This window comes from Carassius gibelio, chromosome A4 (genome assembly GCF_023724105.1).
Source record: "Carassius gibelio isolate Cgi1373 ecotype wild population from Czech Republic chromosome A4, carGib1.2-hapl.c, whole genome shotgun sequence".
Taxonomy (NCBI): domain Eukaryota; kingdom Metazoa; phylum Chordata; class Actinopteri; order Cypriniformes; family Cyprinidae; genus Carassius; species Carassius gibelio.
This window is the reverse complement of record NC_068374.1, coordinates 29,761,161-29,781,404: the sequence shown is the minus strand read 5'-3', so window position 1 is coordinate 29,781,404 and position 20,244 is coordinate 29,761,161. Positions and strand designations below refer to the sequence as shown.

Below are 20,244 nucleotides of genomic sequence, written 5' to 3'. Positions count from 1 at the left end.
ATATACACATACAGATGATATACATATGAGAATGAGAATGAGAGATAAAGAAAAAACAGAGGGATAGAGGGAAAAATTTATATTGCAGAAACAACATACAATCTTTAATATATATATATATATATATATATATATATATATATATATATATATATTAATTGTTAAAATTAAACATTTTATTTATAAATATTTAAAAAAGAAAATCATTCCAACCTGCGCACACCAGTCTAACATCATTGTGGTGTGAATAGTTGTTTTCATGTGATAGTGATGCTGGACAGAGGTGAATCTGATACTCGTTTCCTCTGCACTGAATCTCTTGTGTCCACATCTGAGCGTCTCCTTTGTCAAAAGCAGCTGCTCCCAGCACCTGTACAGGAGCCCCACAGTCCAGCTCTCTACACACAACCTCTGCATCCTGCTGGTCAAAGACAGCGTCACACACTGACATCCACGTCTGATTATGAAGGATCTGTAACCTCCCAGAGCAGCGAGAACCTCCAACCAGCCGGACTCCTGAAAGAACACAAATAATTTTAAAATAGTTTTTGTTTTTAATAATAATAATAATAACAGCTATAGCAGAGACACAGTAAAGAAAACTGTGAAGGAGTGCATTAATAATTTTAAGTACTCATGGAACAGATGTGCTATTAGATGTTTTTAGAAAGTATGTGAAATGTGAACAATTTTAAGTGATTTCATAACTTGTAACAGCTCACCTGAGCAGATGACTCCAGCATCTTTACTATGATCACAGCCATATTTACCCCATCCAAGAAAAGGGGAATAAACAAGATTGAAAAAAAATTACTATTACATATAAATAGTTTGACTTGAGATTATTTTCCTCCTTGAAGCATAGACCTACCAGAGGTGATGAACTGTATCATATAGCACAGAAATCTGAGCATCAGACAGCTCTCCATCGTTTTCTGCTCAACAAACAATTTTCATCAGCTCAAAAAACAGTACAAGTTTCTTTGTGCGTTGAATGTAGCAATGTGTTTCTCAACCACAAGATGGCAGCAAAAAACTATGTATTCAAGGTGCATTTCATCCTGCAATGGGTTAAGTCTTCCAATGGATGGCAGCAAACACTTATTCCAGAAACGAGCTGATACGTGTCTTTTGCTCGTGTTACAGTGTCTAGGTGTTGAAGGCTTACAGGAACAGAAATAATTATGTTTTTCATAGAATAAAATTCTTAATTTCTTTATTTCTGGTCAAACAGGTATTTTATTTTAGTAAATTGTTTTGGTTAAAAAGCCGGAAATTAGACAAAGCAACATAATAGTGCTTCATAATAGATAGAGGTCTAAGAGATGAGACATACTGAGAATTTAAGTTTTATTAAGAACCATTGTAGGTTAACTTAACCCGCGGGGCCGATAGGGCGTGGCAGGGCGTGGCTGTCAATTTAATAACCTTTGTTTTAGAAAAATATTCAATAACTATCATAAACTATATATCATTTGAAAGCTAAAACACTCAATATCCACGTTCTGAGCTTGTTTTTTTTTTTTTTTTTTTTTAAATCAATACAGCAGAGAGGAAATGGTTAACATAAATACTGAAGGACCGGTCATTTAAACTTGTACAAATTGCGCGGCAATACTTACGTTTCATCGCCTATAGTTCTGGGTCAGCTCGGACTATTCCAAGAAACACCAGCACACATTTCAAGTTAAGGGTCCACTCTTCAAGATGCATCCCACTTTTTAATCCAAAACAACAAATAAATAGGGGAAAAAACGAAAGACCCTCCTTTGTTTACATGCGCGATTTGAGTTATAGTTGTAGATAGCGTCCATTTTCAAAGAAATATCGATTCTAAATCGTATTCAAGCTCTCTTCTCATAGAATGGTCTCTTCCGAGTAAAATGAACCCTCCCTCGTCTCTTTCCTTCAATCACAGGCGATGTTATAGCCCAGAACACTCCAGGGGTCACTGACTGGTTTAGCGAGGTGTCAATCGCCACACCTCGTGTTTGGCTATTGTAAGCTAGCCAATGTCTAGCCAGCACAGTTTTGATCAATGGAAGTGTTAGCCAACCATAAGGACGTTTACAGCGATTCACAGTTTCCACCGTTACGTAATCAGTTTGAAGAATCTCCGTGCGCAAAACTTTAGTATGTGTCGCAACGCGGAATTGGCGGTTGGCAACACTGGGTTTGACTGAAGCTAGGATGGAAGGAAGTGGGGTGGCAGGAAGTGATCTAGACATGGAGGAAGAGATTGATGGCGGGAGAAATAAAGTAAATAAAAATAGAAAGTGGACTGTAGTGGAAAAGAGGAAAAGGAAGAAAGATTGGAGCCAAACGTCAGGTACTGAAAACGAGGGAGAAGATAGTCAAAGTAGAAGAAGTAAGGAGGAGTACAAGGTATTGGTGAAATTTAGTTCTGAGGCAGTAAATCAAATGAATCCATTGAAACTTACCAAGGCACTGAAAGAAACGATCGGTATAATTGAAGGTGCTAAAATTTTGCGAGATGGAAAAATGATTGTTTTTTGTAAAGATAGTAAGCAACAGAAGGCTGCTGTGGGGATTAAAACATTAGTTGGGCAAAAAGTGACGTGCAGTGTCGTGGAAGGAAAGAAATGGATACAAGGAGTTATCTCAGGTATTCCCACCGATATTTCAGTGGATGTTATAAAGAGAAACATCTCAGGAGCAACGGTTTTAGAAGCGAGGAGGTTGAAATACACTCTGAATAAAGAGAGACTGGATAGCCTTTCGGTAATGCTACGTTTTGATGAGGAGAAAATGCCAAGTAGAGTATTCCTTGGAGCAATGAGTTATGTGGTAAGACTGTTTATCCCTCCTCCGTTGAGATGTTTTAAGTGCCAGAAGTATGGGCATGTGGCTGCGGTGTGTAGAGGTAAGCAACGTTGTGCGAGATGTGGGGGAGAACATGAATATGGGGGATGTGAAGAAGGTGTAAAACCTAAGTGCTGTAATTGTGGGGGAGATCACAGTGCAGGATATGGAGGATGTCAAGTGAGGAAAAGTGCTGCTATGGTACAGAATGTCAAGGTAGTGGAAGGAATAACATATGCAGAGGCTATTAAACGAGTTAAGGATACAGAAAAAGCAGTTGAAAAGATAGCAGTTCTGCCAAAGATAAGGGAAGAGAATACAAAAGTGGGAAAGCAGAAGGAATGTGTGTTAATTGAAGACAGGCTGGCTTTTCTCACTTTCATTGCTGAAGTAGTGAATTGTTCGGCTCAGACAGAAAGTAGGACTGAGAGAATTAAAATCATAATTAGAGCAGCAGACAAATATCTAAGTATTGATGGGGTAATGGTAGAACAGGTAAATGAGAAATTAAATGTGCGTACCAATAACACACAGACAGAGCATGGAGGGGCTTAATGGTAGTGATTGTCTTGCAGTGGAATGCAAGAAGCCTTATATCTAATGGACAGGAATTTAAAAAATATGTTGAGGATTTTAATATAATATGTGTACAGGAGACATGGTTAAAACCTAACTTGAGTTTTGTGGTTCAGGGATATTCTGTTGTGCGTAAAGATAGAAATAAAGGAACTGGTGGAGGTGTGATAACTTTTATAAAGCAAGATGTGGCCTTTCGGGAGGTAAATGTTATTGAAGAACTTGAGGCAGTGGTGGTAGAAGTGAAAGCTGAAAGTCAAAATATTAGGATAATTAATTTCTACAATCCATGTAAAAGTCTAAATAAAGAGTTGTACAAAGATATAGGAGGTGATGGGAACTGTAGGGTAGTGTGGTGTGGTGACTTTAATGCACATAGTACCTTATGGAGAAGCACAAATAATGATCCAAATGGGAAAGTGGTGGAAGAAATTTTAGATGAAAATGATCTTGTATGTCTGAATGATGGTAGTGTTACAAGGATGGATGTAGTCAGAGGAAGGCATTCAGTATTAGATCTAACAATTGTATCTAGTGGATTAGCAAGAAAATGTAAATGGGAAGTATGTGAGCAAAGTAGTATGGGTAGTGACCATTATCCTATTAAATGTAGTATTGGGATTGAAGTAGAGGAATGTCTTGAAGAGAACATTCAAAGGTGGAGATTTAAAAAAGCAAATTGGGAAGAGTTCAAAGAAATATGTGAAAGTAAAATGGCAGGTATGAAAGTAAACTTAGGAGACATAGAGGAACTGAATAAGGAAATAAATTATATTCTTTGTAATAGCTAATTAGGTAATAGGAAAAAATAAAGGTATCAGGGGAAAAAAAGGCAGTACCTTGGTGGACAGACGATTGTAGTGAAGTAATTAAAATGAGAAATAAAGCGTTAAGAAAAGTGAAAAAAAAAAACATATTTATTTGATGACTTAATAGCATATAAGAGAGCCCAGGCAGATGTAAGAAGAGTAATAAGGGTGAATAAAAGGAAGTATTGGAGGACTTTTTGTGATGAAATAGGTGAGAGTACAGATATAAGTGAAATGTGGAATATGATAAGAAAGATGGGAGGGATTCAAATGTATAAAGGTGTCCCAACGTTAATCAAAGATGATAAATATATTACATCTAATGAAGAAAAGGCAGAGGAGTTAGTAGAAGCTTTTGTAAAGGTTCACAGTGATAGTAACATATCAGATGAGATGAGAAAGTATAGAGAGCAAATCATGAGTGAAAATCCCAATACAATGGTTCAAAGAGTGCTTGAGGGTGATGTAATGGATGAAGGGTTTACCATCTATGAGTTGAAACGGGTACTACAAGGGGTCAGGCATACATCTCCAGGGAAGGACGATATATGTTATGAAATGATAAAACATCTTTCAGATGTGTCCCTGAATTTTGTCTTACTACTTTTCAATAAGATATGGGAAATAGGTAAACTTCCCTCTTCATGGAAACATGGTGTAATCTTTCCAATTGCAAAACCTGGGAAGAATCATTCGTTAGCATCTAGTTATAGACCGATTGCATTAACATCAAATATGTGTAAATTAATGGAAAGAATGGTAATAGGCAGATTAAATTATGTTATAGAAAAGGAAAATCTTTTGTGCCAATATCAAAGCGGATTTAGAAAAGGACGAAATACCATGGATTCAGTTATATGCTTAGAATCGGGAATCAGAAAGGCAATGGTAAATAAAGAAGTATTAGTTGGAGTATTTTTTGATGTTGAAAAGGCTTACGACATGTTATGGAGAGAGGGACTTTTAATTAAATTAGAAAAGATGGGCATTAAAGGGAAAATGTATAATTGGATAATGGATTTTCTGTTAAATAGCACTGTGGAAACGGGGTAGAAATGTGACATATGTGGAAAGCTGTATGCAGAAAGCCATCATAGAAGTGGAAAAATGGGCTAATAACTGGAGCTTTAGAATGTCTGTTGAAAAAACAAAAGTAATATGCTTTTCTAAGAAAAAGAAATTACCAAGTACTAAACTTAAGTTATATGATAAGGTATTAGAACAGGTCTCAGAAGTTAGGTTCCTTGGGATCTGGATGGATTCTAGACTTACTTTTGCGTCACACATCAAGAAAGGGGTTGAAAAATTTAAAAAGGGAGTTAATGTTCTCAGGTGTCTTGCAGGAGTAGATTGGGGGGCAAATCGGTATTCCTTAAAGAGAATTTACTGTGCAATGATAAGGCCAATTATTGATTATGGTGGCATAGTATACAGTTCAGCAGCACCTTCCATACTAAAGAAAGTAAATGGAGTACAATCCCAAGCACTGAGAATAGCATGTGGGGCATTTATAACATCTCCAATCTCTGCTTTGCAGGTTGAAATGGCAGAAATGCCTTTAGAAATTAGGAGAATTAAGCTGAAAATGGCGTATTGGTGCTCCGTAAAGGGACATGCAGATGCTCATCCAGTAAAAGATGTGGTAAAAGAAAGTTGGGAGCATGAATATGCAAGTTTTAATAGTTTTGGATGGAATGCTGATAAAGTTGGCAAAGATATTGGAATAGATGGTATAGTCATGAATCATACGGTAATTATACCAAGTGTACCCCCTTGGATGTACAAAATGCCTTTAGTGGACCTACAATTAAACATCATAAAGAATGAAAAGGGAAGGTGTGTATCTATGAATATAGCAGTGGTAAATTATTTGAATCAGAACTATAACAATAGAGTTCAGATATTTACTGATGGGTCTAAAAATCCTCAATCTGGTTATACAGCAGCAGCAATATATACCTCATATTGAACAAAGTACTGTTAAAAGGCTGTCTAAAGATATATCAGTATTTACAACAGAACTTATGGCAATATTCATAGCAATGATATGGGTAGAAGAATCTAATATTAAGGATACAGTCATATGCTCTGATTCATATTTAAGAGTGGAATGTCAGATGCTAGACAAGATATCTTATACGATATATTACAGATTTTGTACAGAATAAATCCACTAGACAAAAATATATCATTTTTATGGGTACCAGCTCATGTTGGAGTTGAGGGAAATGAGATAGTGGGCAAACTGGCAAAGACGGGATTAAAAAAGGATGAAGTCGACATAGAGATTAAGCAAAGCTGAAGCTAAGTGCATTGTAAGAAAAGCGTTAAAGAGTTAAAAGGAAGACATCTGTACAATATTCAGGATACAGTGGGGAGTGAAAGGAGAAAATATGGATCCAGAAGAGATGATACAATTATCTCGAGGATACGCATTGGGCACACCAGATTAAATTATTATTTACACATGTTAGGTAAAAGTGAGACAGATGGGTGCATCCATTGTGGGGTGGAAGAAACAGTGGAGCATGTGCTTGTTCAATGTCAAGCATATAGTGAGGAACGAGCTCAACTTGTGGAAGATCTAAAGGAACTGAAAGTTCAGCTAGCAATAAAAGATTTATTTCAGAGTGCACAGATACAACCAAAAGTTTACACTATTTTATTTAAATTTCAACGAGTTTCAACGCCATTCTCTTCAATGCTTATATATGTTTATCTTGTGTTTGCAGCGTTTGATTCATGTTAGCTGTATTAGATTATAAAAATCACAACGGAGAGGGAAAATATGAGGGGCTACATGATTTATTTATGCTTGTTTGTGCGTGCGTATGTATATTGAGTGCGTGCGCGCGCGCGCGTGTGTGTGTGTGTTTCTTTGTTTGTTTGTGCATATGCATGAGTATTGAGTGTGTGTTTGTGCATGTTTACAAACATTGGGTATGTATGTTTATGTGTGTGTATACAACATGTGACATTGTTGCAAGTTTGATTTGATTGGTTTACACACTCTTTCTCCCTTTCCTGTGTTTCAGTGACTTTCGTATCCTGTTTGTCAGAGAACAAAGCTTTTTGGTGACTGCCTTGAGTGTCTTCCTACACTGTAAATACTGTAAATAGTTTCTTTTAGTTTTTCAGTTACTTGAAATGCTTAATAATTAGCAGAGAAAAAAAAATACTATTACAAAATGTAAAATGTAAAATAGATAAATTTGTATTTTACAGGTTTTGTTTATTTGCTCTAAAATGATCACTGATCAAATATGTTTTCATTATTAGAATTGTTCAAAATAAAGAGTTTCGTTCAAATGTTCTGAAATAGTTTTGTTTTTGTGTGTGGTTTCATGGGTAGATGAGTTCTGAACTGATATTCATATGTAGTTTATGAAGTAACAGGAGTCTCTAAATAGCCTTTTTGAAAGGATTCCTAGACTTTTCTTGAAATAAAAGATCTAAATTACTTTTCCAAAGCTTATATTTAAATAAAATACCATAAAAATGTACTTTCTGCAGGTTTTTACCAATTTTTTTTATTTCAGCTTTGATTATAAGGTGTCCATTTGGAGTCCCCAAATAGCTTTTTTGAAAGGACGCCTAGACTTTCTTACAAATAAAAGCTTACAGAAACTACATTTTTGGGAGTATTATCTTCAAATTTGAATCAAAACATGGTCAGACATTCAGCTTTATGTTTATGGTATGTTTAGGCATTTGGCATCCCCAAGTCCCATCCATTTTCCCTTAGTGAATTTCATTCAAACGTATCGTGAGTCACTTTCATGTACGTTTTACCTTGTTTTACTCTATTACTATACTAATTCTGAGTTATTATGACTTCAGAGTAATAAAGGTTTAAATGTCTAGTTTCAGACAAAACCAGATTTATAAATTGACACCATAGGGTTCAAGAGCTACAGACATATTTATTTGGGTATGTCGTTTTTCAGAAAATGCTCAAAAATAGGGGCGCAGGTTAAGAGGTTAAAAACTTTTCATTCATCAACAATAAATTAACAGGAGGCATATTAATTATCAGCATAATGACAATCTCAACCCTTTTGAACGTAATTATAATATAAAAGACACTTCCGTTGAGGAAAAAAATATCACCTAAATACAACATGATCAGCGCTTTCAGAAGAATACAATCCAGCATGTTACAAACACTATTTCTTCTGTTTGTGCAATTTACTATTCTTTTACACATTTAAGACTCTTTACTTTCCAAAGCAGAACTTCACAGATGCTCCATCTTTATTCTCTAACTCCAGACTAGTTTTTACCAGTTCCACCAACATCTGTCCATAAGCACTGAATCAGCAGAAAATTCCAGCTCAAAAATCAGATCAGACGTCCAAAGATGAAATAATCAGCAGATGTGCCAGCAGCAGATCACGTCCCGGAGGCTCGTAGACCCTGTTTCTCCTTGACAGAGTTTGTGGAGGTTGGACTAAGTGATGAGGTCTGGTTTGAGCTGCAGCAAATGGAGGAAGTTTCTCTCAGCTTGAAGGATCGTCCTGAGATTCATCAGAGCTGCTGGATGCTGGAAATCAAGAGACAGTTAATCAGCATGAGGATGACTAAAGGTTTAATTAAAGGTTCATTAGGATTAAAAAATAGAAAAATAAACAAAACTGGCATACTAAAACAGCAGAGGCAACAAGTATGATGGAAGACTTTAATCTTAAAGAACATATCATATGAGAAGTTTGTTTTTACATAACGCATGTAAAAGAATAATTTCTGCTAGGTAACGTTATAACATCTGATAGAATGACTAAAGCACGTGCTTACATCAGGTCTTAAATCTGCTGCCTTCCCATAATACATTTCAGCTGCCTCATTCAGACTGTCTGTGGACAAACACAGCAGCAACAACAAGTGTTCAATGATATGAAATCTATATGTCTATGTATTTATTTAGCAAGTGGCTATGGATGTTGATGATGAAACAAGTGGAGTCCACCTGCAAATCGCCTGAAACAAAACTGTGCAGATATAGCTGTGTGAGTTTTTGACAGAGAGAGAGAGAGAGAGAGAGAGAAAGAGAGAGAGAGGCGCACACACACACCTGAGCATATGAGCAGCGCTGAACACCACGTCAAACTCAGAACTGTCCAGCTCTGCAGCTTTCTGAGCCATCACTGCTGCCTCTCCCAGACGAGTCTCTTCCAACAGAAACTGACCTGACAGACAAAAACAAACACAGAGGAGCTCACAGGATTGAAAACTACAAACACTCACACACAGCAGACCAGAAGGCCTCAGGTCAAACAGTCAGAGATCAGTGAAGAACAAGCATCCAAAAACACACAGAGACAAAGAAAGAGAGAGTGGAATCAGGCATAGTGAACCACAGTATATAAAATCAGTATATCTGTATATTAAAATAATCTTAATCGTAATTTTTAATAATCATAATAACTTACAATATATAATAATTTCAATAGAATTATAAATTATAAATGTATATACATTATTTACATAAAATCAATATAAAATGTAAAATAATAATAATCTAAAATAAATAACAATTAAATGTATTCAGAAATAAAATAAATAAATGATGGAATATTTAAAGACACTATCAAATAAAATGTCAAGTGCAATTGAGCACTTTATTTAACAAATTAGACAGGAATCAAATCAATAAGAAAGGAAATCAGATTGTACTGTGATGCATATAGCAGTTTCCTTTCGCAGGATCCAGATCTATTGCCTTCAGGAAGTAATGCTCTGCTTCAGACTTCTACGCTTTGTGCTGTATGTGATGCTAGACATTATCAAAGAATGGGAAAATACACTTCCTTTACGGTTCAGTGCTGATTGCTTCCATGTTGGTTTTACCTTTGCAAATGTTCTTGTTATAAGCAGTGTGGTTATATTAGGCTTGCTTCACTGAATGCTTCTGTGGCAAACACTTCAGATAAAAAAAGAATAAAGAAATACCCTGGAAAGCTGAGACATTTCATGCTCTCCTTGGCTACAGTTTCTGAAAAGCATTCAACTCTATCCAAGAGCGTTTATCAAATGCATAGATTTATAATACTTTAAGTCAAGGTTTCAAATAATAATAATAATAATAATAATAATAATAATAATAATAATAATCAGTGGTTTCAGTTTTGAATCTAAAAGGGTAAATACAAAACAAGCTATTGTTTTTGATTTAACCAGAGATTTAATTATCAACTAAAGCATTACATTGGCTTTTATTTTTCAGGGACATATTTAAGTTAAAACACAGACGGCTAAACTCTATACAAAGCTGGACAGAAAAGTAAAACAGAAAAGTAAATGTCCAGAATTGTTCTAGTACAACATGACTTCAGTCATTTTGTCTGATGATTTCCTGAGTAACCAAGCTAATTCTCAGCAGTTCTTCAACAGCTGGTCAAAAGCTCAACAGTTTTCAATAAGTAAAGAGAATTTCATTAAACAAGGCTTGAGGGGAAAATATCCAGTTTTAAGATGTGTGTTTTTAGCGGACAGGTCGGTTATATTGTATGTAAACAGAGACAGGGTGAAAGGGGTGAAATATAAATGTGAACATCTGAAAAGACCGGTTTTAAAGATATCATCACTGTGATGTTGGTGTTGATGTCTGAGAGACGTTTGTGCATCAATGTTTCTCTCAAGGACAAATCGACTAAAAGAAATCTCAGCACTAGGGTCTCATGTATCATCTGTGGCTCAATTGAAGATTTTAATAACCAGATATCTTTGGGGTCTGCTATCCACTTGGTCTCCCCTTTTCTAATTTAATATGATAACTGAATTATTTAATATTGAATTACTCTTTCACAAATCCATTTAGCTTCAAGATTTCACATTAATACTGAACATTTAATAGCAGCCACAATGTGTTAAACATACAGCTGTCACAGTGTCTGGGTTGTGTTCCCTGGGTTTCCACTAGATGTCTGCCTTTCCCCACGGTGTCTGTCACTTCATTAATCACATTCCTCACGTCCCTGCCTAATCAGTGCACCCAGCTGTCACTAGTTATCAATTATTTCACTCGGCCAATTTCCCATTAGCGTTTGTCTCTCCTTGTGCATTTATACCTGGTCTGTCTTAGTATGTGTCACGGATTGCTTGTTGAATGTTAATTCATGTCCGTCTTCTAGTCGTGCCCTTGCCTTGCCTTGTCTTCGTGTTTTGTTTATGTTTTGATTTGTTGGATATCGACCCCTGCCTGGACTGTTTATTCTTTGGATTGCCCCTTTAATAAATACATACCAGCAATTGGTTCTCTCTCCGTGGTTTCCTGTATCACCGATCGTGACAGAAGGACTCTGTCACAGCAAGAACCAGCGATATGTCGTTTTCCCCTTCCCCAGCCAAGATGGCAGGGCTTAGAACAAAGTATCTTCTGTTGACCGCCCTCCGCCAAGAGGGCAATGAAGTAGGTGCCCTGGCACAGGTCTTCTGGTCCCTGGCCGAGGGTATGGGTTACAACAATGCGGACCTAAAGGACTATTTCAATAGCGGGCTGGATGATCCAGTGTCTCAGGAGGATATGGCACATTTAGAGACACTGGAATTCTGGGAGTTTGTATATTATTTGCAGCATAGGCTTCCGTGGGATGCCCCAGCCACTCCTGTCTCTTCCGGTGTGATGGCCGCCGGTCCAGCGCCACTGCCCAAAATGGCCACCGGTCCAGCGCCACAGCCCAAGATGGGCGCCAGCCCAGCGCCACAACACCAGGTGGTCACCAGCCCAGTACCACAGCACAAGATGGCCGCTAACCCAGCGCCGATGCCCAAGGTGGCCACCGGTCCAGAGCCACGGTCCAAGATGGCCGCTAATCCAGTGCCGCTGCACAAGATGGCTGTCAGCCCAGCACCACAGCACAAGATGGCCGCTAACCCAGCGCCAATGCCCAAGTTGGCCACCGGTCCAGCGCCACAGCACAATATGGCCGCCTGTCCAGAGTCATGGCACAAGATGGCTGCTTGCCCAGCGCCACTGCACGGGATTGCAGTCACAGCTGACCCTCCGGAGTCGAGTCAGGCTCCAGTGAACTTTCCAGAGTCGAGTCAGGTGCCAGTTGCCCCCCCCAGAGTCGAGTCAGGTTCCAGTCGGCCCTCCAGAGTCGAGTCAGGTTCCAGTCGGCCCTCCAGAGTCGAGTCAGGTTCCAGTCGGCCCTCCAGAGCCGAGTCAGGTTCCAGTCGGCCCTCCAGAGCCGAGTCAGGTTCCAGTCGGCCCTCCAGAGTCGAGTCAGGTTCCAGTCGGCCCTCCAGAGTCGAGTCAGGTTCCAGTGTCACTGCTGTCCCTCCAGAGTCAGGGCTAGTCACCGCTGACCCTCCAGAGTCAGGGCTAGTCACCGCTGACCCTCCAGAGTCAGGGCTAGTCACCGCTGACCCTCCAGAGTCAGGGCTAGTCACCGCTGACCCTCCAGAGTCAGGGCTAGTCACCGCTGACCCTCCAGAGTCAGGGCTAGTCACCACTGACCTTCCAGAGTCGGGTCAAGTCACCACTGACCTTCCAGAGTCGGGTCAAATCACTGGTGATCTTCAAGTACTGAGTCAAGTCGCCGATGACCTTCAAGGACTGAGTCAAGTCACCGGGGACCTTCATGAACAAATGCAAGTCACCAACAATCTTCATGAGCAGAGTCAGGTCAGCACCGATCTTTGGGAGTCCAGTAGAAACACCATGGGATTACCAAAGTTTCGTCCTCCCGCTGGTCTGGCTGCACAGCTTTCTGCTCGGCCCTGGGGGGCTTCCACCCTGACCAGACGGTTGTGGTGGTCTTCTGCTCTGCCCTGGAGGGCTTCCGCCTTGACCACACGGATGTGGTGGTCTTCTGCTCCACCCTGGGGGGCTTCCGCCCTGACCACATGGTTGTGGTGGTCTTTTGCTCCGCCCCTGGGGGACTCCAGTCTCTAGCCCTGCATCCCTCCCCCTGAACCTCCTCTGTTCCACCTCCATGTCCTAAAATATACAGTTGAATGGATTCTGCAGTTACTTTGGACAAAAGCATCTGCCAAAATAAATAAATGTAAACTCATCACATCTCTACTGAATCAGTAACACAAGGACAAATTATTTATGTATCAGATTCAAGTCACATCTCCATCTCTTTTTTCCCCCATTCTAAATGAAGGAGAAGTACTGTGGCATAAAACTGCAAAGGAAAAAAAAATGAACTGGTATGAGTTATTGAAGCAAGAGAGCTACGAGAATGAAGGGAAGATCAACAGGTGAGCAGATCCATAAGGGTGATCGTTACTTAGAGATGGATTGCATGATTTGCAATCTCTTATCTCTTACAGGAGAACTGGAAGGCCAACAGGGGTGATGGGGCACACACCTCAGTTAAGACTTAGGAGTATTCTTGGAAGGAGATCTGAGGAGATATTCACTGGAGAGGTAGCTATAACTAGACCAGAGGCAGATTCCACTGTGTAGTCACAAGGTTGAATATAATATAATATAATATAATATAATATAATATAATATAATATAATATAATATAATATAATATAATATATAGTGGTGGGCCGTCCCGTATGAAAGGAAAATATATTTACCAATATATTTCTTAAAATATATTGTGATATATTGTAATATATTATTTTCCCTTTTTATTTTCTAATATATTATATATTTGAATACATTAAATATACAAATGATTGCCGCTTTCAATATATTGCAATATATTGGAAAAAATAAATATATATAAGAATATATGCCTAATATATTACATGATATTTTCCAATATACTGCAATATATTTTTGTTTCATAAGGGGTTATCGGCGTTAACGTGCTGCGTTAACGTGAGACTCTTATCTTATCTTTTTCACGTGTTTTTATGCCTTACCGCTTGTCGATTTAAACATTAAATCATCCAAACACAAGACGCGGAAAAGCTGAACAGAGTAGCCGGTTACTCGCGCGCTGTGTTCGGTGCGCACAAGAGAGATCGAGAGCCGAATATCACGGACAGCGACACTGAACCGAGCTCTCTTCTGTGAAGTTCTCCTCGAAATCCCTCGTGCACCTGAACGAACAAATACAAATCGCAGTTTGAACAAACAAAAAGATGTGAAAGAGCCCAATTCAGTACTTGCGGTGTTCTGGTGTTCATGTCCAAGTTTGGCTGGAAGGGTCGTCAGAGGCTCTTTAAAACTGTTTTGACACCACTGACTGGAATATGTTTAAGGAGGTGGCCACATATAATAACACCACAGACCTCAAGAGTACTCTGAGATTGTCTCTGCATGCATCACCAAGTGTGTCGGGATAATAGCCCATCACTTCAGTGACAGCAGAGACTCTCAGAGCCTGTGGCAGGGGATACAGACCATTACGGACTACAAGCCCCCACCTCGGACCTGTGACAGCACCATCTCCCCGCTGAACGAGCTGAATGCCTTCTTCATTTGCTTTGAAGCACAAAACAGCACCACGGCACAGAAGACTCCACCTCCTCCCGGTGACCAGGTGATGATGCTGTCCCCGACGGTGTCCCCCACAAGAGCTCCGTCACCACCTGCTTATGCCCAGACCGTGTGAGGAGATCCTTCAGCAGGATAAACACACATAAAACTCTGGGTCCTGACAACATTCCTGGGCTCGTAATGAGAGACTGTGCAATGGAACTCACCGATGTCTTCACAGACATTTTCAACATCTCGCTTAGTCAGGCTGTTGTCTCCACATGCTTCAAGCTACCACCATCATTCCAGTCCCAAAGAAGCCATCTCCATCCTGCTTCAATGACTACCATCCTGTTGCACTTACCACCATTCTCATGAAGTTCTTTGAATGGCTATTCATGCACCACATCAAGTCCTCCCTCCCTCCCTCCCTCCCTGGAACCCTTCAAGTTTCAACTATTTTAAATTTGGACAGTTTAGCTCTGCTCTTTTACAAAATGTTTTTCCTCATGGGGCTTATTTAAATCTGGTGCTGTCCGGAATATGTTGCTGTTTCCGTAGAGCTTTCAAATTGACAAGGGGAGAAGATGATTTTTCATCTTAACAAGAACTTCACCTAAGTTACGTCAACAACTTTGGTGTGAGTATTGTTCTATCATCTACTAGCAAATCTAGCTAATAAGTATGGAATGATATTCCGGACATTATTCAAAAGGAATTGCAAATTGTATTTGCAATTTCATTTTCAATTTGTGGACGCATAAAATGTGACATAATCCAAACGCAAATGCAAATCGCGCATTACCGTTTGCATTTTCGTTTAAGCGAACGCACATAGTCTGCCAAATTTAAAATGGAAATGCAAAGTCTGTTTGCAATTTTGTTTCCCATATCTTGTGAGCTATGAGCCTGTCATATTTAAATAGCAATATTAATTACCACATTTGCCTTTTCACTCTCTCTGCACTGCACATGTAAACTGCCAAAACTCAAATGGAATCGCAATTCCTTTTTGCATTTGAATTTCCAACGTTTACACGGAAACCTGTCAATCAAGTGACAGGGGTGGGGCCATTTTATTGGGCATGTTTGCATTGGGAAGTGACGTCACTCACAGTCGATGGTAATAAAAGAGGCAATTGATATAATATTTAGTTTCATTTGTAATGACTGTATATATACACATTTCCCTGAACTAAGTACATTTCTGCTGCTATTATTATGTTTAAATGAAAATGAAAGAAGGCAGTGTTATTTCATATCCTTTTTCGTTTTATTGTAAATATACAGTGAGGAAAATTGCAATAGTCAAGGTGAGCTGACATGTTATCAAGTACGCTGCTGTTTGCAGAATTACCGGACCTGTGTGCTCACAGACATCACACTCCCGAGTCGAATCCACAAAGTCTGAACTACAGAGGATGCAAGTCCGAAATCAGCGTACTTTGTATTGAGAAACGCACACAGACCTACGTCACCAGTCTATTTGCCTAATCTTCCCGGTGTTACGGTTTAACTGGTTACCGTGTTATCTGGTGACCAACTTCCTGTTTCAGGTCTCCGAGTCCCACGGAGGAGATGGAACCGGTTTATTGAATCGAAATGTCCGGAAGAATCGGTTCGCGGAAAAGAACAAAACTTCCCATCACTACTGGTGATCGAAAAAACCGATGCAACCGGATCTTGACTCGAGAATGAGTTAATCTTTTGTTCATTATCTGGCTCGGCTTGGTGTTCATCTTCAGTTCTCTCTTCACAGCAGTTCAGTCAGTGAACTGTTTGAGTAAATGAATTACTCCATGATACTGGTTTGTTTGAACTCAGAGGGAGTGTTAGCCCCATTAAAAAAGTTAACAGCTTAAGTCATTTGTGGATTAATGCGTATTGGAGACACGGACCGGTTAAAACGATTCAGGTTGATTTGGTGAACTGGTTCAAAAAGATCCGGTCACATCGAATGATTCGTTCGTGAACCGGATATGACAAACTGCTTTGTTTTGAACTCTCTCACAACAGACACGGAAGAGAAGACAATGCTGAATAAAGTCATAGTTTTTGCTATTTTTAGACCAAAATGTATTTCGATGCTTAAAAATATTCTAACTGACCCTCTGATGTCACATGGACTACTTTGATTATGTTTTTCTTACCTTTCTGGACATGGACAGTATACCGTACACACAGTTTCAATGGAGGGACTGAGAGCTCTCGGACTAAATCTAAGATATCTTAAACTCTGTTCCGATGATTAATGGAGGTCTTACTGGTTTGGAACGACATGAGGGTAAGTTATTAATGACATAATTTTCATTTTTGGGTGAACCAACCCTTTAAGGCAAGAATAAAAAAATAAGTAAATTCTATGTTAGTACTCAATTTAAGCTTGTAGAAATTAAAGTTGGAACTCAAGGATTCTTTAAGTAAACATCAAATTTATGATCCCATATTTCCCATCATGCACTGGGGCATGAATAATTAAAAATGTTACATTTTTCACAGTTTTTGAGTTGTATTTACACTGTTTTATGGTTGCTTTTGATGTTATGTTTAGTAACATACTCTTTTGTGACATCTGGAGTTAATTTTATACTCAAAATGACCCATTCATACTCAAACACTATTCAATTATCGTTACCGTCATTGTGTGTGGTGTACCATTATTCAGGTCTCTTAGAAATGGGAACTACGGAGTTACATTATTGGCATTCTTGTTTGGGAGATAAAAAAAGATCTCTTGGATCAGAAAAATAAAGTTAGAGTTGAAATTATTGGGTTTGCTTTATTTGTCTGAATATTAATGAAAGATACAATAAGAGATTAAAAAAAAACTATTGGATTAAAATACATTTTAGTATGTAGAATTTAAATGATTAAATTTATCTGGTTGCACATAATTAATATGAGCAAATTCTACTCAAAATAGTTTAGCTAAAAGTTTTAATATAGTTAATTTGAAATTACTGAAAGAGATGAATAAACTCAACTTATAAAATATAAGTATACTCAACTTCAAAATATCAGTACACTTAAAAAATATTTCTGGATTTAGATAAATCTATTTTGTGCCGAACATGAAAAAAAATTTCAGTGTAGGTTTGTGTTCATGACCATATTTAAGTAGCATATGTCAGAATATCAAGAAATAGAATGAAATTGAAATAAATCAAATAAACAGAGGCAGTGGGTGTGGCCACTGAGTCATACGACCCCTCCATTATCGTTTGACTCCTCCCCAACATCATCATAGTCTGCATTAAAAAAGAAAAAAAAATAATGCCATGATCAGAATTCCAAAAGTAACTTATTTTTAATCAGCAAATTACAAATATATTTTTGTAAGTTTTTAGCCTTAAAATAGATGTGAATGAAGTGTCTGAATTTTTGACAGGCAATTTTATTAATAATTGTATTCTTAATATATAATACTTAATATATTTAATAAATGTAGGAATCAAAAGACTAAAGGGTTACCTAACAGGGTTTTCACATCTTCAGTGATACTCCACACATCATCATACTCCTCCTGATCTCCCTCTTTACACATGTACAGAAAAGATCATTTAATTTTTTTTAACACCTTGATATTGTGTCATATAGACCCCTGTCCCCTCATGACAGATTGTTAGACTACATCCGATAAAACCATAGGGATTCATTAAACAGTGTGCAAACATTAATTATGTCAAAGAAACAAATGTAGATGATTAAAAATAAGTTTTTTGACTCACCTTTTGCACCTTGAGAGTACTGTCCATTAATGATGACATCATCATAATTCTCTGGTGTGTCCACTACACACACACATACAAGATTATTAGCTCTTAAATCATCACCCCTATTCGTCACATACTGCCGTTTGGTCATTTCCCCCTCATGTCCATAAGCCGACGCTTAGGGCAGGGCCGCATTAAGACTATGAGGGGCCCCTGGGCTTTACCTCTTGAGGGGCCCTTCCAGGGCTCGACAATACGGTCTGCCCGATTGCCCGAGGCTAGTGTGAATGACGCTCGGGTCAGTAGACGGAATGGTCACTTGCCCGATCGGGCCAGTGCTGTAGGGTGTGCGTTATATGTAGTCTATGATATCGTAATTGTTGATTTAACAATCTGATATTAACGAATATGCATCTCACTTTACAAAAAACAAACAAAAACACACCCATTCTGTGCACGCATGAACTACGTCACGTAGTCTATTAGGTTAGACTTGTGCATGTGATTTAGTCTTAATGCCTCAGAATTCAAATATGCCCCTGTATATATTTCATATTTATATAATTTAATATCTGTGTTAACCAATATTACACAAAGAGTGCCGTTTTTCTCCAAATATTAGCATGATTACAAATCAGCGTACAGTTTAATAAACAAGAACTTAATGTTAAGTGACTTACATTTTAGACACCAAATCGTCTGTTTCGTTGTATTTTGCCTACGAAAATGGTTCCAAAGTCCACAGAATTGTTTTGCGTCTCTGAGCCATAGACAGTAAAAGAAATGGACACAGTGACCCCATTGGATTCAATGGAGACAAGTGAAATCAATTAGAAGCACACACTTCCTGGGGGTCGGGCGTACTTTGCAGACTCAAACTGAGCTTGATGACGTCGATGTCAAGTGAGCAACCTGTAAGTCTTCTAATCGTCCAGAGAAGGCAAGCGTGAACAGAAGCAAATTTTGGTAAGTATTCCGATTAATTATCTCCCTTGACTTTACGCCTCCATGTCCCCCTGATAGCCTCATAGACAGTTAAAGATTGCCTGTGAGCTTCTCCTCCTGTCCATACGGTAATTTCTCTACTGTGCGACAGAGAGTTGCTGGTTATGACTCAATCGTTAGCCTGTTTTTTACAAAAACTGCTTCTACGGGACCATAATGTAAGATACAAGGTAATGGAGCCTGTGGCGGGGGGGCGTGGTTTAGCGAAGTCTGCAGCGGGAGAGAGAATCAGGAGACGCGCGGTAAGTGAGTAGTTTGGGCAAAAACTATCAACCCCTGTTTCTTGTTTCAGTAATTGGCGCGGAGAGAGTATAAAATGCCAGGAGAGACAGAAGCAGTCGAGAGAGAAATGGATAGCTGACGTGAACCGGAACCGGAATGAGTAAACCGGAAGTGTGCGATTGTTTCTTTGTTGATGTCAGAGTTAAAGGCACCATTGGTGTTTATAAAGTTTAAGTTTTATTTTGAGTTAATAAATTAATCAGCAGTCCAGCCGGCCCCTTTGTCCTCTTCCTTTCCTCCCACGAACTTACTACACTGGTGCCAAAACCCGGGAAAGGAAAAAGGAGTGCCGCCGCTATGCAGAGTCCTTCCTCTACGCCATTTGCGGACGTTATTTCATCCCTCGTGGCCCTACATCAGGAGCAACACCAGGCCCTGCTGGACTTGAGAATGGATCAGGAGCGGTGATTCCACGCCATCCTTTAAGCCCAGCAGGAGGACCGCGAGAGGTTCCGGAGCTGAATCGACAGGGAGGTTCGCGCCGAGGCCACGGGAACCGCCCGCGGTTCCCTCTCACTTACCCCTCCACAAGATGGGACCACAAGATGACTCAGAAGTATTCCTAGAACTGTTCGAGAAATCAGTGGAAGCGTGCGGCTGGCCCCACGACCAATGGCCAGTCTGTCTCATCCCCCTGCTCTCGGGC

General features: G+C 39.1%; 1 protein-coding gene across 1 annotated transcript in view; it reads right to left on the bottom strand.

The window, feature by feature from the left end:
• The window catches only part of LOC127971116 (scavenger receptor cysteine-rich type 1 protein M130-like), a 40,344-nt gene extending 21,882 nt beyond the window's left edge, over positions 1-18,462 (bottom strand). The window contains exons 1-8 of the mRNA XM_052573931.1: positions 18,432-18,462; positions 18,327-18,389; positions 18,070-18,132; positions 14,547-14,711; positions 9,280-9,394; positions 872-884; positions 723-780; positions 214-516 (exon numbers count right to left, since the gene is read on the bottom strand). Of these exons, the coding sequence (XP_052429891.1) occupies positions 214-516; positions 723-780; positions 872-884; positions 9,280-9,394; positions 14,547-14,711; positions 18,070-18,132; positions 18,327-18,389; positions 18,432-18,462 (811 nt within the window). The remainder of the gene's footprint in view (positions 1-213; positions 517-722; positions 781-871; positions 885-9,279; positions 9,395-14,546; positions 14,712-18,069; positions 18,133-18,326; positions 18,390-18,431) is intronic.
• Between the last annotated feature and the right edge of the window lie 1,782 nt (positions 18,463-20,244).